This window comes from Struthio camelus, chromosome 16, assembly GCF_040807025.1.
Source record: "Struthio camelus isolate bStrCam1 chromosome 16, bStrCam1.hap1, whole genome shotgun sequence".
NCBI classification, from domain to species: domain Eukaryota; kingdom Metazoa; phylum Chordata; class Aves; order Struthioniformes; family Struthionidae; genus Struthio; species Struthio camelus.
Window position 1 is genome coordinate 14,483,658 of NC_090957.1, and position 27,397 is coordinate 14,511,054.

At 54.0% G+C, this 27,397-nt stretch overlaps 1 protein-coding gene across 4 annotated transcripts in view; it reads left to right on the plus strand.

Annotated features, from left to right (window-relative positions):
* The window catches only part of SSC4D (scavenger receptor cysteine rich family member with 4 domains), a 36,279-nt gene that overhangs the window by 7,179 nt on the left and 1,703 nt on the right, over window positions 1-27,397 (plus strand). The window contains exons 1-11 of one of the 4 annotated variants that reach the window (XM_068909518.1): window positions 3,886-4,100; window positions 10,010-10,188; window positions 17,020-17,055; window positions 17,871-18,176; window positions 20,477-20,548; window positions 20,956-21,270; window positions 22,383-22,463; window positions 22,887-22,964; window positions 24,556-24,867; window positions 25,545-25,622; window positions 26,451-26,801. In XM_068909518.1, the coding sequence (XP_068765619.1) occupies window positions 10,077-10,188; window positions 17,020-17,055; window positions 17,871-18,176; window positions 20,477-20,548; window positions 20,956-21,270; window positions 22,383-22,463; window positions 22,887-22,964; window positions 24,556-24,867; window positions 25,545-25,622; window positions 26,451-26,767 (1,707 nt within the window). In that variant the 5' untranslated portion in view covers window positions 3,886-4,100; window positions 10,010-10,076 and the 3' untranslated portion in view covers window positions 26,768-26,801. Of the gene's footprint in view, window positions 1-3,885; window positions 4,101-6,000; window positions 6,547-10,009; window positions 10,189-17,019; window positions 17,056-17,870; window positions 18,177-20,476; window positions 20,549-20,955; window positions 21,271-22,382; window positions 22,464-22,886; window positions 22,965-24,555; window positions 24,868-25,544; window positions 25,623-26,450; window positions 26,802-27,397 lie in introns of those variants that run through there. The other 3 variants (XM_068909519.1, XM_068909516.1, XM_068909517.1) reach the window with 3 other exon arrangements.

The following is a 27,397-nucleotide window of genomic DNA, read 5'->3' on the forward strand; positions in this document are numbered from 1 at the left end:
GGGTGCCCTGCAGCGCAGGGGACGTGGCATGGTGCCAGCCTGCAGTCCAAGGATCTGGCGTTCTCTCCTTGGCTATGCTTGATGAACATGATGTTCGAGCTGCTTAGGTGAAACGTTTTAGTACTGGCTACTGCTCAGGGTGCTGAACGTGGGATATCGTGGAAGGTCCAAACATTCACAGCTCCAGCTGAAGTCGATGCAGATCCGTAGGAAAGCCTTGTAAGTTCGACAAGACACTTTTCCAAACGGAGACTTCCCAGTGGAGACAGAATTTGGTGGCCATGGTGTCCGACTTGCCTGAGGTTGCATGTGAAGCCAGTGGGAGGGTAGGAGGAGAATCAACATCTGTTAACCTTTCTGTGCCTCAAAGTCTTAATTCCTTCTCTAGAGAAATTTGTACCTACCTTTAGAGAGTTAGGGAAACGCAGCCAAGGATCTGCCGGTGCTGAGCGCTCGAGGTTCTCCAGTCGGGTTCTCGTCTCTCCTGTGCTAGCTGTCCTGACCTCGACATTAGCTCCAGAGTGCTCATGATGGAGAGCGCTTCCCGCTCTCTGTTTCTCAGAGGCTTTCCCCACCTCTGCTGTTTTCTTTGGCTTTTTCTTGTTTGTTTGTTGCTTTGTGGCTGACTAGCAGCAAACAGACCCGATTTTGGATTGGGCTTGTTTGCTAATTGCTTTAATTACCCAGTCTGTTGTGTCAATCTTCTCTGACCTGTGGACCGGGAACAGTTAAGGGTGGGTCTTTTCCCCAGCTCAATCCTGCTGGAGCTGCATCAAGTGTTTCTTCCTGAAAATGTGTGCCACCTAGTGTATACCGAACTGTGCGGCAGCTGAAAAAGCAAAACCTCCCTCTGCTTCCTGAAAGTGGCTAGTTAAAACAGGACTCAACCCCAGGAGCCGGAAGGAAGGGCAAGGGATTATAATAAAATGCTGGTAAAACTCAGCTAATTTGGGGGAGATTGTGCAACTTTTTTTTTTTTTTTTTAGTTTTGTTTGGAAAGAATGTGAATTTGGAGTCCTCGAGGTCCTCTCCGAAACAAGTGGTTGCTTTTCTAGATCTATGTGGACGATCAGAACCAACTTTGTATGTACAGGCTGGCTCAGACATGGCATCTCTGCCCCATGCAATTTCTTACACCGTGGAAAGCAGCAAGGTCCACCACTGCCTACCTTCTCAGACTGTACATTCCCATACAGGTCCGCGCTTCCGAAATCGTAACCCTCAGCAAGGTTTGGGCTATATGGTTTTTATTAAAAATCTCTTACGCTGTGACTTAAGCAGTCCTGTTTAAAGTAAGTAATGCTTCAGCAAAAGCAGGTGCGACATTCGCCGGCGCCTGCAGACCTGGGTGGAAAAGGGCCCCGCGTGCTAGTCCCCATGGACACGTCATCTGTAAGTGGTTGTTGTGCCGTGGGATTCTGTTGCCTGGAGCCGTGTGGGAGAGCGAGATTTTGCCCCAGGAGAAATCATGACGGGAGAGGCGATGCAGAGAGATGGAGGAGTCAGCGGCACCCCCCAGCAGGAACGGTTTACAGTCGGGCAACCCAAGCACAGGCTCTAGCTAGCAGCAGGGCAGTAGTTTAGTCTCCAGGCTGCTCCTGGGCACCATCTTAGGACTCAGCCCTGCCCATGGCTGTGCAAGGAAAAGAACCTGAAACTCTCTCCTGTCAGCAGTGAAAGTGTTTTCAGCGGTCAGGCGCTCACCTCCCACAGATAAATACTTAAGTAAATAGTTGCCTAGCTTAGGCACACTCAGCAAACAGCTGAAATTCTCCAGGGGTGTTAATTGTGCCGTGTCTCTGCGTGCCTTAAGGTGCTTTTAGGAGCATGTTCTTCCGTGTTTCCCAGCTCATCTCCAGCGCCTTGGCGGGGACCAGCTGCTGGCTGGGTGCTCAGGAGGGATGCAGCTACCGCCAGGGTCCCGTCTCCTCTTTCCCCCTAAGGAGGGGGGCCGCTGCGCGGCCGCTCGGGGTCCCAGCAGGGCAGCCCAGATCCGCCGGCCGCCCTGAGAGCCTCCTTTCAGTGCGGCGTCCTTGGGCTGCTCTTTCTCACCTGGCTGCAGCGGTTTCTGCAGCACGTTTCTGTCAGGAAACAGATTACTGGATCAAACAAAGGTGATTTTGTTTAGGGAGGGGACGGGCACCTTCCACGGAGCTCCATCTTGCTGCAGCCGTGTGCAAACGCCATGCCTTCCTGGAGGCTGCAGCGGCTGTTTCCTCTGCCTTTTCCTTCCTTCTGCCTGTACTGGTGCAGAGAGCTGTCAGAGTATGTGTTAAAAATAGAAATTAATTATCAAATAGGACAAAGGCTAACCAGTAAGATGCTCTGGGCCACACGTCCAGCTACCTCAAAGCAGAATTTACACACCTGGACAGGAGGTGAAACATATGTGGTTGTATGCTATGATTAAGGCTTTCCCTTTCTCCTAAGGCTGTGGAAGCCTTAGGGCCCACGCTGAGATTCACATGCGTGAGGAGGACAGGTTCCTGGTCCTGAGACGCGATGGGAGCATCCTGGGACATGGGAAAGGGGGGATTTTGTGGTCCTAAGCTGTCAGTAGGGAACGTTGCCTTTTAGCATCAGCACTGCTGCTTCCTCTCCCTGGGATCCCATGCTGCAGGCAGTCGCACCAGCTATCTGGGGTCTTGGAGCGGCGGAAAGAGCAGAGCAATCCCCTCTAAGAGAAGGACATTGTGGGATGGGCAAGGATGAGTCTCCTACCCCATGTGAGAGGTTTGCCTGGCTCAAACTCACAAGTTGAGAAGAGAATCAGGCATAATGTTTCCCAGGAAGAACATATGGACAAAAATACCTGCAAAGGGTTAGAAAGAGACTAGAAAGCCAGTCCAAAAAAGAGTGCATCCGAGAATGTGTCAGCCCTTATTCCCTGTGGCAGCAGACCACCCGCGGGGCTGAACAGCGCTGCCGAATCACAGTTCAGATGTGGCACGTGGACCAGTCCTGCTGCCTTTCCACTGTGTTTGCTGTTGGCTGAGCATTGCCCAAGTACCCACAGGCTGCTGCAAGGACAGTAGAAATGGAAGAAGCTGATATTTAATTTCTCTAGGAGGCTATCCCTCCTTGGGCTTAATGGTTTGGGCTGGTTCTTGGTTTGCATGTATGAGCTGAGCTCCGTGGGGAGCTGTGGCTATTTCCTGTTCTCTGGCGCTGTCAGGTCTTACAGTGGCATTGCCATCAGCCGTGGAGATTTGTGTTTTGTTTGTGGGTTTAGCCTGAGCCCCCTCCACTCCCTGTCCCTGGAACGAGGTTGCAGCCTGGCCTCTAAGGACACAGGTCAGTGGGCTGGTGCGGCGCAGAGCTCTGCTCCTGCACCATGTAAACCGGCAGTCGGGTGGTACCAGGGAGCAGCATTTGGTTCGCACAGCCGCAGCCCTGCTCCACACCGACTACCAGCCGCAGCTTTTCCTTCCCTTCCCAATCCTGCTGCAGGCAAAGCATCCTTTGTGCTGAGCTGTTCTGTTCTCTCCGAAATGCAGACGCCAGCTAGAAAGCAACTCATAAATGCCTGGTGCTTTAGCTCCACAAACAACAGGGGAAACCTGTAGTTCATTATAATCCAGTTAATGGCTCACAACAGCAACTGGTGCCCTGAGAAACAGATCAGGCCCCGACGTTTTCTCCTGTCAGCAAAAAGATGCCTATTTTTCAGCTTATAGCTTTTTTATATTGCACCAGACCCTTTTTATAAATCACCAACACGTTTCCTAGCAATGGTGTATTACATACAAATTAGTTTCTCCTCTCTGTACTTCCCAGATAGTTGAAAAGAGAAGCTCCCCCCCCCCTTTCTTCCCCCCCCCCCGGAGACTCTGTGTTTTCTGCAGATTTGTGGGCTGCTTGTTTTCCCTGGCTTCCACCCCTGCCATAAAAGAGAGATTTGGCGCAGCTGCTTGGGGCGCTCTCCACCCGGCTGCTGCAGGTAGCTGTAGCAGATGCTGTTTGTTGTATGTACATCGGATGTTGACTGTCCATGGGAATGGCCTTGGTGGGCCCCGACCCATCCCGGGACCAGACTTTCCGTGTGCACAGTGAATATCACCAGTGCCCACGAGTGACTAGACAGCGGGACCATCGTGAAGGTAAACAAGAGCTTTTTTGTCCTAGCAAATAAGAGAACAGAAGTGCTCTCCTGTGGAATGTTATAATTAGCCTTTCTTATGTTATGGCTGTTTCCTTGGATAAAGCTGGCTGTGTTTTCTGTTCCTCGAATCAGCATAAGCGCATAGCCTGATGCTGCCAAACCAATCAAAACACACGCAGTAGCAACGTAGACGTTGAAAATAAGCCGTTTTAGATTCTACCCAAATGGCCAGAGAAATCACATCCGTGAGCAGAGCAGAGAGCTTCTTCAGGATGCTGGCTTTATGCTTGTGCATTTGCATCTAGGGAGGCTTAGTTCGTGGTGTTCAAAGTCTGGATTTGGATCTTACTTCAGTTTTAAAGATGATTATTTATAGCCCACAGGCCCTGGCAGATAGCCAGGATGGCTGAGAGTTTTTCAAAGTTTAGGCAAAACAGGCTGAAAAGGCACCTTTGAAACTCTTACATTTGTGAGCAGACTAATTATAACTTTGCTGCTACTGGGAAATAAAAGGTAAATGCCTAATTGCTAATTACTGAATCCATAGAAGAAAGTAATAGCAGATGGGTAACAGTGCAGTCAGTGACAGTTGTAGCGGGAGCCTGCTTTGTGTTGAGTTAAAACGCAAAGCCCAGACACTAAAGGGAATGAGCAATCCAGTAGGAAGAACAAGGAAGCAACTGCTGTCTCCACTGAAAGCAAGGGCAAAAATCCTCCTGATCATAGGCTCAACTTGTTCACAACCAAAAGCACACCAGACTCCTCAGCTTGTTGGGTGAGCTTCAGAATTCACAAGACGAGGAAACCCAGTGTTTTGGGGGTTCTTTTTGGGTTGCTTTCAAGACTGCTGAGACCTATCTTACACTGTCAGGTGTTTGCTTGCAATGGTAATGGTTAAACACACACTTCCTTTTAAAATAAGAGAGTAAGAAGCCCATATAGCCATGGGACTCCAGAAGCTGGGGCTCTAAGAGGTCACCCCCAGCCTGTGGGACTTGCAGGTTCCCAGCTGTGAATTTAGTCCCAGCTGGGAGCTCAAGGAGACAACATGTCCATGCAGAATAGGAGGTGATGAAGGTAGATGAGAAAAGTTTATCATGAATGGGAGGCTGGGCAACAACAACCCAAATCTTCTGATCTTTTGATTTTGGAGAATATTTGGAAAATATTTCCTGGACTTCATCCTCAGAAAAGAGGAGCCCAGCTGCCACCAATGTCTTGCACAGTGACTGTAGGCTGACCTGTTGAAGCAGCAAGAGGCCTGTTGGGCATGTATCTGGGTATCCTTCACTGCTGGCTAGGGAGAACAGGCTTGAATCCCTTGAAAGAACATGGCAAGCCTCTGTATGTCTTCAGCCAAATAGAGTGGCCACTTTTGATGGCTGTTGCAGGAAAGAGCCTGCAAAAAAGACCTCAGAAGGGAACTCCCTGGCATGTCTGCCCAGGAACATGTGGGGAGGACAGTGGGTTTGGTGCCCTTATCCTGCCCCAACCACCCGTGGAAATGAGTCCAATCTAGGCAATGAGGATTTCGCAAGAGGAATGGAGCCCCCGAGGAAGAAGCCTCTGAGTCCCCTGGGAAGGGCAACCGGTGTCTAGACTCTCCCCTTCTGCTGGATCCTGGCTGCTCTCGAGGGGATGGACAAAAATATTTGCAGCAAAACGATCTAGCTGACTTCCCCCAAAGTGGGTATTTAGTCGTGACAGAGGAGGGTGGAGGGAGGCAGGAAGGTAGAGGGAGCTAAAAAGCCCAAATCCTCTCAAACAGCTTCAGGAGACGCTGTCTCCCTTTCCGAAGATGTAAACCAGGCTCCGCTTTCCCTCAGCAGCGCTGAGCCAGAGCCCAATTTAAGCATGTATCCTTGTCTGCCTTCCTGAAACCTGAGCCATTCCCCACCCCACTATGTCTCTTTAAAGGTGTTCCTTCTCTTCCTTTCTCTTTCTCTCTCTCCCTCTTTTCCTGTTTCTCTCTTTCTTCTTCTTCTTCCTCTTCTTTCCCTCCCTCCTCCTCCTCCTCCCTTTCTTTGTCATTTTATTTTGAGATGATCTGCCCCAGGATGGCACACAGTGAATACAGGGCTGCCTTCCTACCTGCAACAGAGCTTTAAGCCAACTTGCCTCTGACAGCAGCAACATCCAGTCCCCAAAGGTGAAAAGAGATGACAGATTGGAGCTGTTCGGTTGATGGATGAGATTCTTTTTCTCTTCCTTCTTGGTTTTTTTTCTTAATTTACTAAACAAAATCTCACCTTCCCCCACGCCTAAGGGAAAAATTCCTGCCTTTCCCCCATCACCTTTTGTGGGAAAAGAGGGAATATTCATTTCATCTTTTTTTTTTTTAATTTTTAACTAACTAGCCAGCTCTTTTCTTTACTTCAAAAGAGAATATTTGTGTTGGGGATTTAATATATCCATCCTTATACTGGAAAGAAAATATCAAACAGGTATGTGGATTTATAACGCTTTTTTTGGTTAGTGTGGTAATTACAAATACATAATGATCCGGCAGGGTGATGGAGACTGAAAAGAATGTAGTTTCTAAGGAGATTGTCTGAATAGTTGAAAAGCAGAAAGAAATCACAGCCAGAAAGCAGAAAGGATAGGTCCAGTTCCGGGAGTGTGAAACGCTGGCTCAGTTCTGGACCAAATATGTTTCATCTTCAATCAGAAGGAAGGATTTTTCAATGAGTGAACAGAGCTCTTTTGTCATAATTTGTTTGCTGTGATATAGATTATTTTGGGTAAAAATAGACAGGACTGTCAGTGCCCTTTGTTAGATCCAAGTTCCTTTTGTGTACGTGTTGCTGCAGATACGGTGGTCAGTACTTAGGAAGTACTCGGGCTGTTCGTGGTACATGTTACTTGCTGGGTAGGATGCACGGTTGATTTGTTTCAGACATTCGAGACACCTAACGGCTTGAGCGACATGAGTTTGAAGGCGCTTTCAGAAACCACCTGCGTTCAGAAACCTTTCGAAACTGATGCTGTGCTTTTCTGCAGTGCCACAATGGCTCCTAACGGCTTAAAGTCGGTCTTTAAATATATAAGAATGCTTAAAGTGTCGTGACCCCACTGAATTGAGGCAGATCGGGTCAGTCTGCCGCGTAACCCTGAGCGCAGGGAAACTACCTGCAGGTGGAGAAGTGCAGGAGCGCAGGGTGAGGACAGCCGTGCTGTAGCCGTGGGGACGGCTGTCCTCGCGGCTGGTGCCTTGATGGTTAATGCCGGCTGCTGCCCCTGCCAGGGGCACAGGAACGCGCTCTGGCTCCTTCACAAAAGTCGCCTGTGATGATAACTGGTGCCAGCAGCAGGGACGTGCGGGCAGGTTCCCACCGCCGGCCCCGCGCCGCGGTCCGGCTGCGCTCGGGAGGGAGGGAAGGCCCCGGGGCTGGGGGCAGGCGGCTGCGTGGGTTTGGTGGAAACGCGGCGGCACGCGTCCCTCGGCGAGGCAGAGGTGCGCGCTGGCCCGCGACAGCCTCGTCTGCCATCAGTCACCCTCCACGAGCGAGCGGGGAGGGCCTGGCGGGACAAAAGGCGACATTATTCAGAGTGGAGCCTCGCTGCGTTATGGATGAATGGAGTATTGAAAAAACACAACGTTAGGGACTAGATTGATTTTCATCCCTCATAACTGAGCCATTTGTCTGCTGGCGGGTCTCCTCCGAGGGCTTGCTTAGCAGGATTCGCGCAGCGAGAGCGGGAGAGAGAGGCAATGCTGAACAGGGTCATACCCGTCCGGGACAGCTCTGTCCCGCACCAGCGTGCCGAGGGCTTGCCCAGCTGTCTCCAGGGCTGTGTCACGGTGACCTTTAGCTGGTGCAGGCAAAAAACCCAAAGGTTTGGTTTGGAAGTTTGGGTGCTCACTGGAAATTCCTTGGTGCTGTCTCATCCCACCCAACCTACGGTCTTGAAAGACCTTAGTAAATCTTTCTGACTTACCAAGAAGGTTCAGAAGTGGAACCTTTGTCTAAAATGCCTGGGACCTGCTTCAGGAACAGAGCCTACCTGAACTGCATGCCAGTCCATCAGAGTACTGAATTTGTACAATTACACACACGCCCAACGAGCAGCAGGAATCTGCCGGCTGGGGAGCAGGGAGCTGGCCACCAGGCCCTTGGCCTTTGGTGACCTAACAGAGACGGGCTTTGAAAATGAACTGAATCAGGCAGGAAAGTTGCTGTAACTCCTTCCGTGGGCCAGCCAGACCCTGAAAGAGATGGCACCACTGGTCTGAAGGGAGCCTGGGTCTGCAGACGGGCTGTGGGGCAGTGACTAGTTGGAAAGGGAGGAGATGCACAGTGTCTCCTGGCATAGCCAACCTGAGGCCCAAGTCTCCAAAGACAGACTTTGGTCCTCAGTGTCTAGACAGAGGGGAACCTAGGCCTGATATTCAGTTTCTGACCATCAGTAAATGCCTCAAGCTGTAACAGTAATGTCCATCGCTTCAGGAAATCTTGTGCCTCGTGTAGACTTAAGGGTCTAACATCATACCTCCAGTTATCTGAAAATTATAGCTTGGCTTTACAGCCAGCATGTGATAGCATCCATATGATGGGACTCCTCAACCAGGTCATGATGCTATCCCAGTCACTGTGGTATCAGTCGGACTACAGTGGAGTTGCTCTGGATTTATAAAGGTGTAGTGCAGAGAAGAATCTAGCCCCCAGCCAGACCTCTCTCCAGGTCCCCTTGAGAGTGTAAATTAAACAGAGCTAGAAATTCACCACTTTGACAGTAATTTATGAAGAGAGCAGTAAATGAAGGGGAAATTGCATCTTATTATTTTTAATCTCTTCCTCATTTTCTCTCTGACGTTCTCCTGTTTGCTTTTGAGCTTGTCCCAAGGGAGTTTGCATCTCCTCCCTTCCCCCCACCAAATGAATGACATTGTCATATCCGATCTGTGTTCCCACAGTAAAAATGCCTTTGCCTCCTTCTTCCCAAAGGGGAAAGAGGGGAGATAATAGGGCCTTACAAGTAAAGCACCTGGGTTCCCGTGAACTTGCTAGCCAAGGGAGGGAGGTGTTGTGCCCAGTGGTTAGCACAGGAATGGGTTGGGAGCCCAGACTCTTGGTTTCTAGGAGTTCTCAGAGACCATCTGGGTCTAGTGATCAGAGCTGTGCAGGAGAGAGTGCTTGAGTGCGTTAATCCATCATAGGTGACTGTAAGATGCTCAGTGACAGAGCCTTGAAGAAAGATGGATGTATTAGGATGCACTGAATGGAGTAACTCAAGTGCAGTACATGAGCATGCACTAGCTGGGAGGGCCTCACAGGGAATTGCGTGCAGCTTGGAAAAGAGTGCTGAGAAGGTACCTGGGAGTTTGTGCAATAGGGAGGCAGTTTCTTAAGGGGAAGAGATCACCTCTTCACCTCAGCAAAACGCACATGAAGAAGAGATAGGCATGGTCCCTAGAAGAGTACCAGGAGGTGAACACCAGAGAGATGAGTTGCTTAAGGCAAAGCACAAGGTCGGCCACAGATCTAGCCACGCTGGGAACGTGGTGAATGTCTCCCATCAACAGAGCGGTGAGAGCCTGGAGCAGCCTTGCAGGAGGGACAATAGGGGCTGGAAGCCTAACTGGACATGAGGTGGAACACCATCGCTTTCTAAACAGGGTTTGCCTGATGTGACTTCCTGGGGTAGCAAGGCCACTCAATGGCTTAGGAAGTGCCTTTCAGGCTGGTGTGGCTGGGGACTTCATTCCAAGTTCTTACAGGACATTGAATCATTTAATGTGTGCCTCAGTTGGCCCATTGTGGCCGTGTGTCACATCTATATGTCATATATGGCACAGAGTGCTGGGAAGGCACTTGCCTGCAAGCCATGCATGGCCCTCAGCAGGGCCAAGCGCTTGTCTTCCTCCTTGCTGCTGTGACTGCTAATGCTGGTGTCTGCCTGTTTCAGGGGCAACTTCTTATCCACTTCTCTGAGAGAGCTTGACGACCATCTGTGGGACAAACGAAGAGCAGAAATGAGCACTGGTCGCTGTCCAGTGACCAGGCACAGAGCGTGGAGGCCAGGCCTTTGGGTGCTGCGCGTGCCCCTGATGCCAGCTGCACTGCTTCTCCTCCTTGGCCCGTCTGGTGAGCTATCTCTTTGTCTGGTAGGAGGGGGGATGAATTTTAGGCACTGGAGGTCTTCCATCTGGCCTTGCCATTGGCCTTCTGAGTAACATTTTCTCGATGTAGAGGCATATGCAGGGATGCCATGTTGTCTCCAGTGGCATTAAGTGTGAGCAGTGAAAGAGGGAGCAAGTTCAGCTCTTATCTCCCACCATGAATGATGTGTGGTGGCAAGGACCACATTCAGGGCTGGCTGGTAACTGGTGCAGGCAGCTACTGGTGATGGAAGTGGTGCAGATGTGGGCCTCGGAGCAGGCAGTCCCCCTGGGCCGTTTGTGCTCCCAGTTCACAAGAAGGCACGTACAGCCAAGGGACAGGAGCTGCTGAAACCCGTTTATGCAGAGGCGATGGGCAGGATGAGTACATGTCTCCTGAGAAAACGAGCTAGGCTTGGTATCCTAAATTGTTCCTGGTGGGTGCTCTCAGACAAGAGTACTGGTGACTTTCAGTCTTGTTTATGCTGATTGGAAAGCTTTTAAGTTAAACTGGAAAAAGCTATTCCTATTCTAGACTGAAAGGGTCCATACGAGAGCTGTGTTAGTGTAATTATGCTGGTTTGACTTTATCAGTGTAATTATAGTGATGCAGTTGGTAAAACCTTTCCGCCTCAACAAAGCTACGACAAGACAAAGCAAGCTCGAAGCCAGGCAATTAAGGTGTAGTTAGACACTATAATTGGATTAAATCAGTTTAAAAAGTTCCCACCCCCTCAGCTGGTGCTTCCCATCCCCGGAGCTCCTCTTCTGGTGGCAGTGCCTGCTCCCTGAGCCGAGACGCAGGGACTCCCCGCGGGAGCCCGTTTCTGCGCAGAATTAGAGCAGGTTCATCTCAGCCTCCACGAGGGGGGCGAAGGCAGCTCCTTGCAGGCTGCTTAGGCTCAGCTGCCAGAGCATCTGACCGCAGCCCTGGCAGCACTGCGCTGCCCGGAGAGGCTGCGCACGCAGCTGCCGGAGGCCTTCTGTGAACGGGCTCTCCACGAGGTCCTTTCAGCTCAGACCTGGTTCTCGCTGAAGGTTTTCAGCAGTGCGGAGCTGAGCACGGCTCCTCTCCGACATGCTGGCGGGCCGGTGCCGGACCAGCTCTGTGCCGCTGCCCTGTCACCAAGAGGCAAGGCCATCTTCTGTGCTTGCATAGAAACCCTCTGAGCCCTTTGCAAATGAGCTTTCTGCTTTGTTTCACGCCTGCAGCAGCCTCTGATCTGAAATGTGTGTGTTAAGCCTTCAGCTAAGGGTGGCGTTGATGGCAGCAAACCATGTTTCTCCTTCATGGTCTTGGGAAGGGGCCATTGTCTGTGCTTCAGCTGAGGCTGTACCTTCTCCCCCAGCGTGCTGGTGCTGCACGCAGTGAGGATAAGGCCAGCCACCTCCTCCCCACCGGAGCGTTTGCTACAGGACTTTGTAACTCTAAACCCCCCCGTAGGCAGGAACCAAGCGCTCTGGACTCTCATGTTTCTTTTCATGAATGGGCTCAGCTAAGTCGATAATGAAGGGCGATTTGTCCTCCCGTTTGGTAGGTTTATTTATAAACGCACCCTGAAAGGGACTGTGTTTACTTTGAGCTAGTTCCTTTTTTTTTTGCTTTGTGAAGATGGATCAGAGAAACCTGGGAGGCTTCATCTATTCTGTATCTATTCTGCAAAAATACCATTTTCATGTCTCCTCATTAACGTAGACATACCAGGAATGTTTCTTCTGGTCTCTCTTGACTTTGCTGGAGGATGCTCCTAAATGAGTATTTCAAAGCTTTGACTGACCGAAGAGGCACAGATATTGAATATTTAACAATGCCCTTTTCATCCACTGCTTTTTAGGCACTGGAGTGGAATAGGTGTTAAAAAACAATGCAAACAGAATCAAACATTCTTCCTAAAAACCTTCCATTCCCACATTTTTGGTGCAGTGGTGATCTGCAGCTGAATTATGACTCTCCGAGGAGTCCAGTCCATGTGGGAGCAGGTTCTCAGCATGGAAGAAGCGGCTCATACTGCCGGGTCCTTCCCCATCCTCTCGTTCAGCGAGTTGGCCCCTCCGTGCGTTTCCTTGGTTTCACCTGTTCCCCCCCTCCAACTCGTGGGAGCAGAGCGGGTGTCTCTCAGAGCTCCAGAGATTCATGCTGGGACAGTTTAAGACGACCCTCTCCCAGTTGCGTACCCTGTCTTTGAGTTAGGTGCTACCCTCTGTGGCCGAAGCAGATGTTTTGGCAGGTGTCAGTCACTGGTCACACAGCCCAGCGAGGAGTTCAGTTCTCGCTCATGTAGCAGGCTGAACGCTGCAGCAGCTGGCTGAGTCACCAGCCTGCTTGCGATTAGCTGGGGTGGCTGGAAAGATCAGCAGTGTTTGACCATAGCTGGTGCTGCTCAGCTGCTGCGGTTAATCCAGGCAGGACGGGGAGCTGTGGGAATGGATGGCATCTCAATCCTAGACCAAGCTTCTGGTTGCTTAGTGATAATTACAGTGACACAGTTGTTTTACTGTCATTTCTCATGGGGCCTCTAGGTCCTTCCTTGACAGCCCTTTTTTTGTAGCTGACTTAACGCGCTGCCAGGCCACATCCTAACAAGGCAAAAGGGACAGTGAGTTCACGTGTTTGACCTTCCCCTTCAGGTTCATGTTATGTTGCTTCTGGTGGCTGTGATATCCGCCTCCTGAGTGACAGGAACTGACCTTTACGTTGTTGCTCCAGGGAGAAAAGACAGAGCTGGAACAAGCAGGACAGGGCTGGTTCAAGCCAGGTGTAAGAAGAGAGGCCACAGAGTCAACAAGGGTATATTGATTGGCCCCAGGTTGCTATAATTAACTTGGGGGGATTTAATTTGTTTGGAACATGTAGCCTAGAGGGAAGGGCTTTGGAGTTGATGTTTGCAGCCAGAGGCTTTCCAGACGTGCCGTTAGATTTGTGCTTTCGTTCCTGCAAGCCCGGCTGCAGCGTCTGCTGACCGCTTGCTGAGAGGAGCCTGCCAGAGGAATTGGCCGTGCAGGGGACTAGGCTTGGTGGTTGCAAACTGGTGGGGCACGTGTGCAGGTGGGAGCCTCAGGCCCACCAAACGTGGGGCTGTCCACAAGGTGTGGAGGGGCCCGGGCCGACGTGCCATGTGCCAGGTCCCGCCGCCCAGGACTGTACAGAGGAAAGGCAGGGTTGTGGCAACTGAGCCATGCTCTGGGCTAGTCAGAGACCGAAACTTGGGTCCCGGTTTGTGTTTAGCCATTGATTTGCTCATGGTGGGGGTGGAAAGGGAATCCATGGTTTGCTCATGCCAGGCTGAACTTGGCAGGAGCAGGATGGCGGGGGGGGGGGGGGGTGACACCTTCTCCCAGGGGACTGCCACAAGGAGATCCTGTATTGCTGCTATCTCCTGACCATGCCTTGAAACACCCGGAGCAGAGGCTCCTCCAGCCTCATCCCATCCTCTGCCCCTTGTGCTGGCAGCTCCCCAGCGAGGGCAGAGCAGAGGGGGCCCCACTTCGCTCAGAACTGAGGCCAAGAGGGTTTTTATGTCCAAATCCTCCTTTACTGCAGAAGAGGAGGGGGAGCCGAGAGGAGCTGGGCCACCGGGTGGAGCTGTTACTCTGCTTAATCCCGACATCCCCGTTCCCCGCCAGAGGAAAGCGCCTTCCACACCCTGGGGTGCAGGGCTGCTGGGGAGGGCGCTTCTTGGAGTCCTCACTGAAAATCCAGCTGATCTTGGTGTGGATTATATTCTGCCAGTGTTCGGCTGTCTCCGGACGCTGCTTGTTCACACTGATGGGAGAATTAAACAGCCAAAATCCTACGGCAGCTCGATTTCTTTTTGTTTCACCTGCCAGTACGGAGGCTTAAGGTTGAGCACAAAAGCAGAAATCACCAGGACATCCATCTGCTTCCCCAAAGCCCTCGCTCCCATCAGCCCTCTTGGGGATGGACGCAGGCTGGCCAAGAGCAAGCAAGAGAACCCTGTGAGCCAGGTTCCCTAACGTCCCAAGGTTGGCTGAAAAACAGGAGGTTGAAAGAAACAGAATAAATGCTGGTGCTTTTCATTTCCCCTCCAATCTGTGAGTAGTGAGCAATTGTTTCTTCAGCCATGAGGGTCAGAAATTTTTGAATGAAAGTGAGACTTTCGTTATATCTCAGGACTCCAGGACAGAGGGGCTTGAAGGAAAGCCCTAGATATTGCATGATGGTGCGCTGCATGTTGCAAACCTGGTGCTATCCTTCCTGAGCCAGCTGGGAACAAGAAACTCTCATCCTGACTTTCCAGCATCCCCTGATTACACCAGCTCTGCCCTGGCTCAGCTAGAGTTGCAGGAGGGACAAGCAGCACTAGCCAATGGACGTTACAAATTACATGTGCCCTGGGGTGCTGCCTGCTCCACCAGTTACACGAAAGCAGTTTTGTTTAATTGGGAGAACAAAGGAAGAGTCCCTCCTCTCCAGCACTTGCTCTTTCTGCTCCGCAGAGCTCACTGCAGGCTGCGGCAGAATATTTCTGAGGCAGCCTCTTGTTAAAACCTTGGCAGCACATCTTGGGCTCCAGTTACCAGAAGGGATCAATTACCAGCAGATGATTCTTGGCCGAGTCTGTACTGCTTGCTCCTCTTCACTCTCTCTTCAGTTTGGTCAAGTTTTTAATGTGCCTTTTCTCATTTCCCAGGACACATCCAGGCCATCCTTGCTGTGGAGGAGGGAGAAGGGTCCTAAGGGTCTTCAGTCTTTTTTCTCTGGTTCCTTGAGGAAAACCATAGCTAGTGGGTCCCTCAGGTACTCACACCACTGTGACGGGGCTTAAGACACTGCACAAGAAAAATGCTATTTCAAGGGTATATTTGTAACTTGTAACTAGCACATTTCTTTGCTCGGGAGACAAAAGTCCCTTTGCAGTGTGTGCGAGGGTTGTGGTTGCTGGGTACTAGTTTGGGGCCTGGTTCTCCGTTGCTTTCCACCTTGGGCAGTTGACCACATGGATAGCCACCAAGTGCAAGGTACCAGCACATCCCAAAGCAGCACAGCAGGAGTGACCGGGGACGGGACGTGGACCCGCACCTGTGTCACTCCACCTCAGTCCAGTGCAGCCAGATCAGTTGGTGTTTGTGAGCTGCAGCCCTGTGAGCTGGAAGATAGATCTCACCCTGGTTTGCTCCTCAGACAGGCTGTCCCCAGGAGCAGGAGCATTAACCTGCATACTGTGGTGCAGCAGTGATTGCCTGCAGTTCTCCTGTGTTTAAGGGCTGCCTTCTTCCATCCCAGGGGTGGTTCCTTGGATGTGTTGGTAAATGCATATAAATATACAGCTTGCAAAAATTACTGACTTCATTATGAAAAAAGACTTATAGGAATGCCCAGGGTAGCATTTTCCATCAGTAGATCCCCACAGGTTTCCCGTGACAGGATCATTTCTCCTCATTCCCATCTCATCCTCCAATTTTTCAGATGGGAAAACTGAGGCCAGGGAAGAAGGAGGAGGAAATGTGCTGCCCAAGGTCTCACAGCAAGTCAGCAACAAAGCCAGGAATAGAAATGAAGTCTCCTGAGACCCAGCCCCATGTGCAATCCACTTGGGCCTGCTGCTGTCAGTCACCGTTTTCATAATACAAGCTGCTGGCAGTGAAACAATGGAAGGAGAAAAAAGGAGAGGGAGAGAGAGAGAGAGAGAGAGAAAAATAAAAGGCTCCTTCTCTCTGAAAGCTAGCAATTCTCAAGCGTGAGCCAGGAGAGCAGCTTGGTTTCATTAAGCTGTTAATAGCGACCCTTGGCACCTCTCTTTCACATTTCATCTAAGGATTTCAGGGAGCTGCACAAGCACTGGTGGACTAAGATTTAGGACAGTGGTGGAGGGGCATGTAATCTACTGGTTACAGCACATGGGCGGGAGCTAAGAGGCCTGCATTCTTCTTTTCTGTAGGACAGTCCCACTGCAGACCCAAAATAATTGACACCACATGCTGCTGCCTCAGTTTCCTCATCTGCAAAGCAGATGAAATGATATTCTGGTGCAGAGTTTTTCTTTTTTTTCCTTACAAACCTTAGATCTTTGTGGAAAAGGGAAAGCACAAGTAAGCTGAAATTTCAAGTGCTCAGAGCTTCCAAAATCAACTCCAATGAGTTGTTTTAGGCAGGAGAGATCAAAGGCAGGATCTGAGAGGCCTCAGAAGCAAACTGAATGGAGATGTTCCCACTCCAACAGATGTGCAGCACGGCAGTGTGCGATACTTGCTTCTGTGCTGTGTTCGGAGGAGCTGAGTGGTGTGTTGGCTCTGCAACAAGGCTGATTTCACTAGTTATCGAGGCAGGTCTAGCCGCCCTAGGGACGCACGCACCTTGGTTGTACACCCAGTAGTTCCCACGAGCATCCTCCTCCCCCAGTCTTTAGCGTTAGGGGGCCCAGACACAAGGGATGTTCTGCTAACATAATGCTGGCCAATCCAGGACAACAAAACTTAGCCCTGAAGTCTGGATAGTCACCCGGACTTCCGTGTGATTTGTGAAATGCAGCCAGTATGCTAAGAAGGGGCTCCCCATGAAAGGTCATCCCTTACTCTGCAACAGCTGATCATTACAAAGAGCCTGCGAGACAAATCCTGCCCTTAGAGAGCTCTTTAGCTTGAACGGAAAGAAAGCAGGCTACTTAGGAGAGTGGAAGTGCTCCTGGGATTAGAGCTGCTGACTTCTGGAGAGCGCACACGGTTGCTCTTTAGGGGCTTGCTGGCCCTCAGCAACGCCCTCCTGAATCACTGCTGCCGTCATTCTTCGAGTTACCTCCTTCCTCTGCCTGCTGCAAGGACACTGGCGAGAGCTAATCCTTTTCTTTCTCCGTTTCAGGCAACATCTCTGAGCCTGCTCTGTTGCCATTCCCAGGTGAGAGTCTCCTCTTAGAGCTGCTTTTCTCTGGAAAGTTTTGTAGTTGAAAAAACGCATTTTTGCTAAAAATGAGGGGTAGGGAATTTCAAAAAGAAAGCATGTTGGTTTTGAACAAGAAATGGCAACAAAAAGCTAAACTTCTTCAAAGAAAAGAAATGGAGATTCTTTATTATCCCTAGTCTGCTTATTACCATGAGAGGAAAAATGTGCCACCTCCTGCTAACTGCCTGTCATTGTGTCATTCATCATGCCCAAGTGAATAATTCCCTTGACGCTGCAAGCCAGGGTCGCTTACATGCATGTTCCCTACTGCCAACAGTTTGAGAAATCATTTCCATGCCACCAATTCCCACTTGGGAACAACTCTGGACACATTTGTTGAGACTAATAACAATTTGCTAATTGCATCATGTCACTTGTCACCAAAGTCACATGTCATCACATGATGTCACATGATAACTTTCCTCTTCTCCTGTTGGGTAGTTTCCCAGGCCTTTAGTAGTCAAGATGGTGGGGTGATACTTTGTCTGGTGCAAATACTTATGCAAAGATGTATCAAGTATTCACATCTGCTGTTTCCAACAGAAACCAGTACTCGCCATCAAGTGGGCAGCAGCAAGTTAACAGCTGACTTGTGCTATAGCTAATGGAGTCACTTGTTTAGTTTAATTAACAGAAACCTATGCTTTGGTGCAGAAAGTGTTCAAACCCTCCCTGTGACATCTGCTGAATGGTCTTCTGTGTTTGCCCTCTCCTAGCCACGGGGCTAGCTCGTTGCCTGCTGAGCAATCTCTCTGTGATCGTCCTTTCAGAGATACGGCTCGCCAACGGGCCGAGCCGGTGCCAGGGGCGAGTGGAGATTCTCTACAATGGTTCCTGGGGGACAGTGTGCGATGATGACTGGGACATCGTGGATGCCAATGTGGTGTGTCGCCAGCTGGGCTGTGGCCATGCCATCACCCTTCCAGCTGCCATGACCTTTGGCCAAGGGAGCGGACCCATCTTCCTGGACAATGTGGATTGCAAGGGCCGGGAGGCAGCTCTGAGCGAGTGCTGGAGCCATGGCTGGGGCATCCACAACTGTTACCACTACGAGGATGTGGCTGTCATATGCAACGGTAACAAGGCTTGGTGGGGATGGGGGGTGCTAAAAGTGTTACAAGCCTGGGTGTCTATGAACCCTCTGGGGGAGCCCAGCAGTCATGTCTCCGAGCCTTTTCCTCTGAAGCTGGACCAGCCAAACGTCCTCTCTGTCTTCTCCCTACCCCTTTTTTCAATCCAGGTCACCTCCCAGTTCAGCACTTGGCTGCTCCCTAGGGCGACCAGCCTGTTTTGTATTCCTTGTCACTCCCAGGTCAGGGACTTCTCAGCCTCTCCAGAGCGATCCACGGGGAAAGAGCGCATACCCACCTACGCTGCTGGCTCTGAGTCAGCCACTGGCCAAGTGCTTTTTTCACCTCTTGACTGCCTTTATTTGAATTGCTGAGCTTTTTGGTAGGAAATGTTCCTAAAGGTGAGAAAAGAAGTGGAAAGTCTTTGAACTTGACATGTGAAAGTGGAACAGCTCCATGTCAACCCCTACATACCATACACATTTGCGTTTTACCACGGCAATTCAGTTTGTTCCTCAGATATACAGCGCATAACAATCGTCTGCTGTGCATCAAACACTGGCAAATGTGAGGATGTGCAGACCCAGAGCTTGGCCACAGCTGCAGATGCTCAATGACTCTGTATTTCCTGCAGAAGGGGGAGGGTTGGAGAGGGGGGGCTGCTGGAGTAACTGATGGACTGATCTAGCAGTGACTGGAGAAAGGAGGTTAGGGGTTGGGCTGGCCAGGGAGAAACCCTGACTGAAGATGCAGCTGCAGAGGATACATGAAAGGACTGAAGAAGGGAGCTGGGGGAGGTGGGTCTGGGGGGAGAGGAGCAGCTTGAGTTTTCAGGTGTTTTTTGGCAAAGGGAGACCTAGGCTGTGAAGTGTGCAGTCATTAACAGGGTAGGGTTTGAGGGGGCTCTCAGGGGAGATGTAGGACTTTAATCCAGGCATTGGGCAAAGCCAATCTTTGGGAGGAGACGGTCTCTCGCCCTGCGCAGCGTGGAAGCAGGGACACCCGCCGGACGGCGGTACCCGAAAGGCGCAGACCCGAATGTGGCTGAGCTGGGACGGTGCATCCAGCTAACAGTGCCGCAGCCCCCTCGCAGAGCCCGGCGCGTATTGCTCTGTTGGACCCAGCCCTTCCGCAATATTCCCAAACTGAGCCGACAGCCAGCAAGGCACAGGCAACCTCAGCACTCGGCTACGGTCCTGTGGGAGAAGCTCTCTGGCTTTGGCCCTCATGGGGCAGCAAAATTCAGTTTTGCCTTCACTGTGGCGAGGCGTTGAGCCATCTTGGACTCCCAGAAAAGCTCTCCATGGGCAGGAAGGGGAATATCTTTGTTCCCAAATTACAGTAGGCTGAGTGCGGCAGAAAGGCTATGTGATTTGTTGAAAACCACTGCGAGAGTCACTGAGCCAGAACAAAGACACGGCCAGCCAGCTGTTGCTCAGCATTGCAAGTTCTCACCACGTTTGCTTGAGTTTTGTGATATTTTGTGGGGTTTTGTGATGTCCTGGCTCCTGGATCAGTGCCATTACATCAGCTTTGCTTTTAAAGAGCCAGTTTTCTAGCTGTTGTGGTTGCAGAGGAAAGCATGAAGTCAGGCAGCTGTTCACACGCTGTCAGCATTTCTGTGAGCAAAGGGGTTCAGACAGGGTTTCCAGCGAGGTTTCCCCTAGCCATTTTGCGTGCGTGTGGCCAGTTCTTGTATAATTTGGCTTCATTCTCCTACCCAGTTTGCCACCCCAGCCCACAGAAAGTTTTACCAGCGCAGCCGGTAAAAGGGGGGTTGATGCAGGATGGGAATTACAGTTGCTTGAAATAACATTGTTATCAGAAGAAATACACATAAAACCATCAGGAAAATTAAAAGATCACTGCTCTTTTCTATCTTAATGCCATGACTTTGGATCCAGGGCCTTGACAGGTGAGAGCCTTGACTCCTGCCTGCCCTTTCGATATTATGTAGTGCCAGTGACTGTGGGCACGTGGAGGCACAACTTCTCAGCAGCCTGCAGTGGAGCCCCTGGCCCCAAGTGCCTTTTCTTTACCATGCAACTGCAAACCCCTCTTTCTTCACCTCCTAGGGTGATTTTTTTCAGTGCAAGCCCTTCTGCTTTCGGCAGGCTGGCGGGGCACGCGTGCAGGACAGCGTGCTTGCCAGCGCGTGCCCAGTGCCGCTTGCGCCGCTGCGGGAGGAGCAGCGGAGCAGAAAGGTGTGGGTGCCTGCGCTGACAGCAGGGGCATTGCTCCCAGCTCCCCTCCGAAAGGATTTCTGCAGGCAGAAATCGAGGCCATCTCTTTGGTTCCCTTTTCAGAGCTCTCACCCACGCAAGCCAGCGAAGGACCGACGAGCAGGACTGTCACAGCCTCGGTGCAGCATGGAGAAAGTAAGCTGCTCCGCCGTCGCTCCCCTTTGCGCGGGGCCCTGCCTGCCTGAGGTCCTTCTGGGAGAGGCTAGCAGAAAGCAGTGTCCGTCCCTCTCCCATCCACCAGCCCAATATCTGCTTCCCCTCTAAACCACCATCAACCAGCCCAAGCCCTCTGGCTGAGAGGGGAAAACCTCTGGGGACTCCACTTTGTGCCTGCCATGGTCAAATCCTATTACAGAGGGTTATCAAGGCTCCTATCAGTAACGCTGCCTGAAAACAGAGCCTCTTCCAGCCAGCCTCCAGGCTCCGGGCCAGTTTCTTTGCCATCACCGGCACAGGCAGATCCTTTGGATCATTGCGCCGTGGCATCTTCTGCCCCCAGGGTGAAAGCAAGAAACTTCTCACCGTGTGCTGTCGTCCTCTAGGTGATGGCAGCATCCGCCTGGTGAGTGGGACCGACACCTGCCAGGGCCGGGTGGAGATCTTCTACCGCGGGAACTGGGGCACTGTGTGCGATGACGACTGGGGCCTGAGTGACGCCAGCGTGGTGTGCAAGCAGGTGGGCTGCGGCCAAGCCCTGGATTACAAGAGCAATGCCTATTTCGGCTACGGCACGGGGCACATCCTCCTAGACAACGTCAACTGTGACGGCAGCGAGCCCTTCCTCTCCGCCTGCTACAGCCTTGGCTGGGGGATCCACAACTGCGGCCACCACGAGGATGCTGGAGTCATTTGCACAGGTAACGGAGCAGAGCGTTGCCGTTAGGACTACCCTACTGGGGGAGAAAAGTGGGGACCTCTCAGCCTCCGAGGGGAACCCGAGCCACGGAGAGACTCCCATGTGCCCAAGGTCACGCGGGGAACTGAACACAGGTCCTTGACTAGGCTCTTGGCCGCTGAAGCATCCTTTTTCCTTATCTGCTGTCATGCTGGCGCGCAGGAGAAGGATAAAACACAGCACTGAGAGCAGGAGAGGCTGGGACATGTCTGAGCAGCAATTTGCAAGGGAAATGACTCTGCCTGCCTGCGATTTCCCTGCTCTGTTTGGTGGAAAACAAGCTGCCTCGGTCCGGAAGTGAGCGATTGGCTGTCAGCGGATGGGCGCTCAGCCAGGCCCGGCCTGCCTTTCTCTTCCCCTCGCTAAATTATGTATTTCTGTCATTATCCACTGATTACCATTTATAATGTTAATAATCCCCTTGAATTCCCTCATTATCATGGCTAATGAGTGGAGCAGTAAGTGCCGTCACTTTCGCTTTCCCACTATTAACTAACAAAGGGGCTGATGCGGGGAGAAATGGGCAATTTTCTCAGGCTGTTCCTTTCTTCCTCAAACATCCTTTGTGTTGGGTGCGGAGGGAGTGGGAAACGCTGGCCTGGCAGCTCGCCTGGGCACAGCTGATGGGGCAGCCGCCCACCCTCCAGCCCCTTGCCACCACCCTTGCTCAGCGTGACACAGGAATAACCAGGCATGAGGTTTTTTGCTAACTGGAGAGCCCGCCGCCTGGCTCCTTGGCCTCCGCCGCTGCGCCGCTGTGCTGTTGTTGACCCTGCCTGGGTCGGGGTGATAAATCTTTCGCACGTTAAGTCTTCGAAAAAGCGAAGGTCTCCTGGCCCCGCAGGTGGGAACCCTGGCATGAGTGTGGTTTGAGCCTGAGAAACACCATCTCCAGCCCTTCAACCAGCTCAGCACCAATGCAAAACCTCACTGGTGCCTGCAGAGATGCCTGGATGAACAAGGTCTAACCTGCTGCCTCGTTACCCTGGTCTGTGTCCCGGAGTCAGAGGTAGAGTTCACTGCTCTTCAGCTTCTCCCAGTACATGTAACCTCTGCCCCTCTGTGTCACTGCAGGGCTGGACATGTCCACCGTCACATCCTTCACCACCTCGGTGGCCCTGGAGTATGAAGAGACGCTCACTGCCACGGCCACAGGTAGGCTGGCACCACCCCAGGCCGAGCAGGAGGCCTGCAGCCACCAGGCTCGCTCTTGGGTCGTAGTCAGGAGAGCCGGGCCGGGGCACTTCATTGCCCACACAAACGTGGCTTCCTGCAAGGGGGCTCTGAGCCAGATCCTGGACGTCCTCTGATTTCTGCGGCGTGGCCGCTCCTGGGGCCCCGACACGAGGCTTTGGGGGTGCTCCTGGCTGACACTTCCGCCAGTGAGGTCCCAGGGAAATGCTTGGCAAAAGGGGGCCACCTCCTCCCCGCAGGAGTTTTCGCCGGGGGGGCCACCACAGCACTTAGATACCCCCGGCGCTGTTGAGGGCGAAGCGCCCACGTCGGGCGGGCGCAGGGGGTGCGGTAGCTGTGGGTGCTGCGCCCCAACGCACGCGTGTGTCCCTGTGCTCGGCTCAGCAGCCACAGACGGCCGAGACCAGCCCTCCCAGGCGACCGAGGTGATCACAACCGCTCTCCTCACCATAGAGGAGGAAAGTAAGTGTGCGGCTGCCACCAGTCCTGCGCGGGGCCTGGCACGGACTCCCTCCCAGGCCACGCAGCCCCATCTGGACTCTGCCCCGAGCCTCGAGGGCTCTCTTTACTAGACCCCTTGCAGCCCAGTGCTGCTCAGGACCTCCTGCCCACCTCATCCCTGCATCCTGCATCATTTAGGGGCAGCAGAGGTGACAAGTCCCAGCAGGCCACTCGGTGCTGTTCCCAACGGGTGGGTGGGTGCTGGAGCACATCCTTTCCTCCGTCCTCAGCGTGCCCCCAGACGAGGGCAGCTGTAGGGCCAGCTGCAGAGCCCCAGGCTGCAGTGGGAACATGCCCCACACCCCCAGAGCTCACCCCGTGCCTCCAGGGGGTCATTCCCCAGCACCCAGAGGATCTCCCATGCTCCCAGGGGTGACCCGCATGCTCTGGGCGTTACCCCATGCTCCTAGTGTTCACCCCATGTCTCCAGGGGATCTCGCACACCCCCATGGCTTACCCCACACTCTCAGGGGTCACCCCACTCCCCAAAAGGTGCTTCCAGGGGATACCCCATGCTTCTTCTATAGGGGATCTCCTGTGTCCCCAAGGCCCACCCTGTAAACACAGGGCTCATCCCATGCCCCCATGGCTCACCCCACTCCCCCAGGGGTTACCCCACGCTGCCGGGGTGGGGGGTCACTGCCCCATCCCCGGGGGATCTCCCCCTCCCCCACAGGTTACCCCACGCTGCCGGGGGGGGGGTCACTGCCCCATCCCCGGGGGATCTCCCGCTCCCCCACAGGTTACCCCACGCTGCCGGGGGGGGGGGTCACTGCCCCATCCCCGGGGGATCTCCCGCTCCCCCACAGGTTACCCCACGCTGCCGGGGGGGGGGGGTCACTGCCCCATCCCCGGGGGATCTCCCCCTCCCCCAGGGGTTACCCCACGCTGCCGGGGGTGGGTGGTCACTGCCCCATCCCCGGGGGATCTCCCCCTCCCCCAGGGGTTACCCCATGCCCCGGGGGTGGGGGGTCACTGCCCCATCCCCGGGGGATCTCCCGCTCCCCCACGGGTTACCCCACGCTGCCGGGGGGGGGGGTCACTGCCCCATCCCCGGGGGATCTCCCCCTCCCCCAGGGGTTACCCCACGCCCCGGGGGTGGGGGGGTCACTGCCCCATCCCCGGGGGATCTCCCCCTCCCCAGGGCTTACCCCACGCCCCGGGGTGGGGGGTCACTGCCCCATCCCCGGGGGATCTCCCGCTCCCCCAGAGCTTACCCCACGCCCCAGGGGTGGGGGGTCACTGCCCCATCCCCGGGGGATCTCCCGCTCCCCCACAGGTTACCCCACGCTGCCGGGGGGGTCACTGCCCCATCCCCGGGGGATCTCCCCCTCCCCCAGGGGTTACCCCATGCCCCGGGGGTGGGGGGTCACTGCCCCATCCCCGGGGGATCTCCCGCTCCCCTAGGGCTTACCCCACGCCCCGGGGTGGGGGGTCACTGCCCCATCCCCGGGGGATCTCCCGCTCCCCGGGGGGGGTCTCCCGGGGGTCACGCGGGTGACGGCGGGCGCCGCTGGCGGCGTTGCTGTGCCGTGCCGGGACCCACCCGCAGGTGGCGGCGTGCGGCTGGCGAACGGGAACGGGAGCTGCCGCGGGCGGGTGGAGGTGCGGCACCGCGGCGCCTGGGGCACCGTCTGCGACGACGACTGGGACTTCCCCGACGCCCAGGTGGTGTGCCGGCAGCTGGGCTGCGGCGCGGCCCTCTCCGCCACCGGCCTCGGCTACTTCGGCTACGGCAGCGGGCCCGTGCTGCTGGACAACGTGGGCTGCGCCGGCACCGAGGGCCGCCTGGCCGACTGCTTCCACCTGGGCTGGGGACAGCACAACTGCGGCCACCACGAGGACGCCGGGGTGATCTGCCGAGGTGAGGGTTGGGCGGGCGGGCGGGCGGCCAGAGCCCCCCCCGGAGGAACCGCGTTCCCCAGGGAGCTTGCCGCCACGGAGGCGGTTTGCTCTTGAAACGTTGCCCTTGAGGAGCGGTACGGCCTCCAGCGAGGCAACCGGGGCTGCCAGCTTCCTTGGAGAGGTGGCGTTGGATCACATTGCCTGGGGCCTCGGGCCATGTCAGGGTCCTCCGTGGGGGTCTCCATTGAAGTCCGTCTCAGTAGCTTTGAAACGCCACGAGATAATAGGTCCAGAAAGGATTTCAGCCCCACGCAGGCTGACCAAGGGAAGCAGACTTCTGCTCACTGATTCCTCTGAAATAGTATGGTGTGATGTGGGCGCTTGAACGTGAACCTCAAGGAGAGGGCCTCCAAAGACTGGTCAGGGGTTCTTCCTTACAAGCAGAGGACAGCACTGCTTAGATGTTGTGGAGCTGATGGCTGAAGCACGGGTGCCACCTCTGCCTCTGCTTTAACAGGGTGCTCCCCTGCTGAGGCTCTAAACACAGTGACTGCCACTTCCCACATCACTCGCCTCCAGCTGCCCTGTGCCTGTCCTCTGCTGGCCCCACTTTGCATGTGCTGGGGCTCTGACCTGACCCTGGAGAGCACAGATGTCTCCTTAATTGTTTTTCTCACCCCTTCCCTTCTTTGTCAGGTGCTGATGACTCAGGAGATCATTTCGAAGAAGCTACTTTTACAACCACCACATTGGCCCCAACCCGTCCCAAGGACGGTAGGTATCTTGCGTGAGCAGGAGGGCCAGACTGCCCTTGGGAGAGGTCATGCACCGGTAGAGGGTGGAAACGGAAGTGGTTTGGGTAGAGGCCAGCAGCTCTGACAGTGACTGAAACACTGATCTGAAGCAGCCCAGTTGCGTGGGGGAGAAAAACTGTGCTCCTGGCTCTCCGAGCTGTTAAGCTGTGGGTCTCAAAGCACTATACAACTACTTGCAGTTACACTCTCCCAGTTCTCGCGGTGTTCCCGGGAGGCAGACCAGGCAGATAGCTCGGTGGTGGGGGGACGGCACGATTTACCAAGGATGCTGAGCCAGCAACAGAAATTGTCTGGTTCTTGAATCTGAACGTCCATTTCCCAGCTCCAACTGCTGTGCCATGTTGTCTTTCATCACCATAATGCTTTTGAGGTCAGTCCTAGCTTTGACATGACTTGTGGGCATCCCCCGTGCACTCTGCTTCCCTGTCTGTGAGGAGGAGGTGCCAGAGCTGTGAGGAGCAGCAAACATCTGCCCTGCTTTGGAGGTGCTGCCTAGAAGAAGCAAGAGAGGTCTGGTCTCTTCTTGCTCCTGCTGTGGCCTGCTTGGATAGAGCTCCTTTCTCCACTGGCTATGGGAAATCAGTCCAGTTGGCTGTTAGTATTAATAAGGAAGGACTGAAGGAGCAGCAGCTCTGCTCTCCCCCTGTCCTAGGGCAGCAAGGCTGAGATCCTGCAGCTGCAGGAAGTACTGGAGAGCAGAGGTGGATCTGGCATTGGGGTCCTGGAGGACCCTGGCCGAGGTTGCCCCAGGGCTGTCTCACCGCCCGGCACCGTTTCGCCCCTGCAGGGTTCCTGCGCCTGGTGAACGGCAGCCACCGGTGTGAGGGGCGCGTGGAGATGTTCTACCTGTCCCAGTGGGGGACGGTGTGCGATGATGCCTGGGACTTGAGGGACGCCAAGGTGGTGTGTCGGCAGCTGGGCTGCGGGCACGCCGTGGCGGCCTGGGGGGAGGCGCGCTATGGCCAGGGCGCTGGCTACATCTTCCTCGACAACCTCAAGTGCAAAGGCAACGAGGCCTCGCTGCTGCGCTGCTCCCACATCCGCTGGGACGTCCACAACTGCGACCACTCGGAAGACGCCGGCGCTCTCTGCAGCCTCCTATGACCGCCCCGGCCTGCCCGCAGGGACCCTCGCGCAGGTACAGTGGGGCACTGCCCGGCACGCGGGGCGCCGCTCCGCAGCCAGGCTCCCCTGGCCGCCTGAAGGGCAGCACCCATCCCGGAGCTCCTCTTGTCCTCTCCTCTGTGAGCCCCCCGGGTGCCTGGGTTTTCTCCCCCGCTGCTCAAGTTGGACAGTGGCAGGCCTGGGAGGGCGAGTCCTGGGACGGGCAAGGTGGGAGCCGGGCGGCGGAGGGGATGGAGAGTGTGGAAGGGCACCCGGAAGCAAAGCGAGGAGTTGCCTTGGGAGCTGGTGGTTGGACCTAGCGGAGAGGGTCTGAGCCCCAGGTGCTGCAGCATCTCTGGAGGAAGATGGAGAGGTGACACAGTGCAGGAGCACCTGCTGGTGAGAAGTCAGCGGACTCAAAAGGGCTTTTTAATCTAGCTGGAGAAAAGTGAGAATGTAAATCAGATGGACAGGAGCCAATGCCAAGCGCGTTCAAACGAGACTTGAGGTGTGTTTCTGGCCCAGTTTCCCGGGGAAATGAGGCTCAGGCAATCGCGCTGGCTGCGCGTGGAAGTGTGTCTCTCTATTTCATGAATCTGTCGGCTGACTTCCCCCAAATTGCACAGAAGG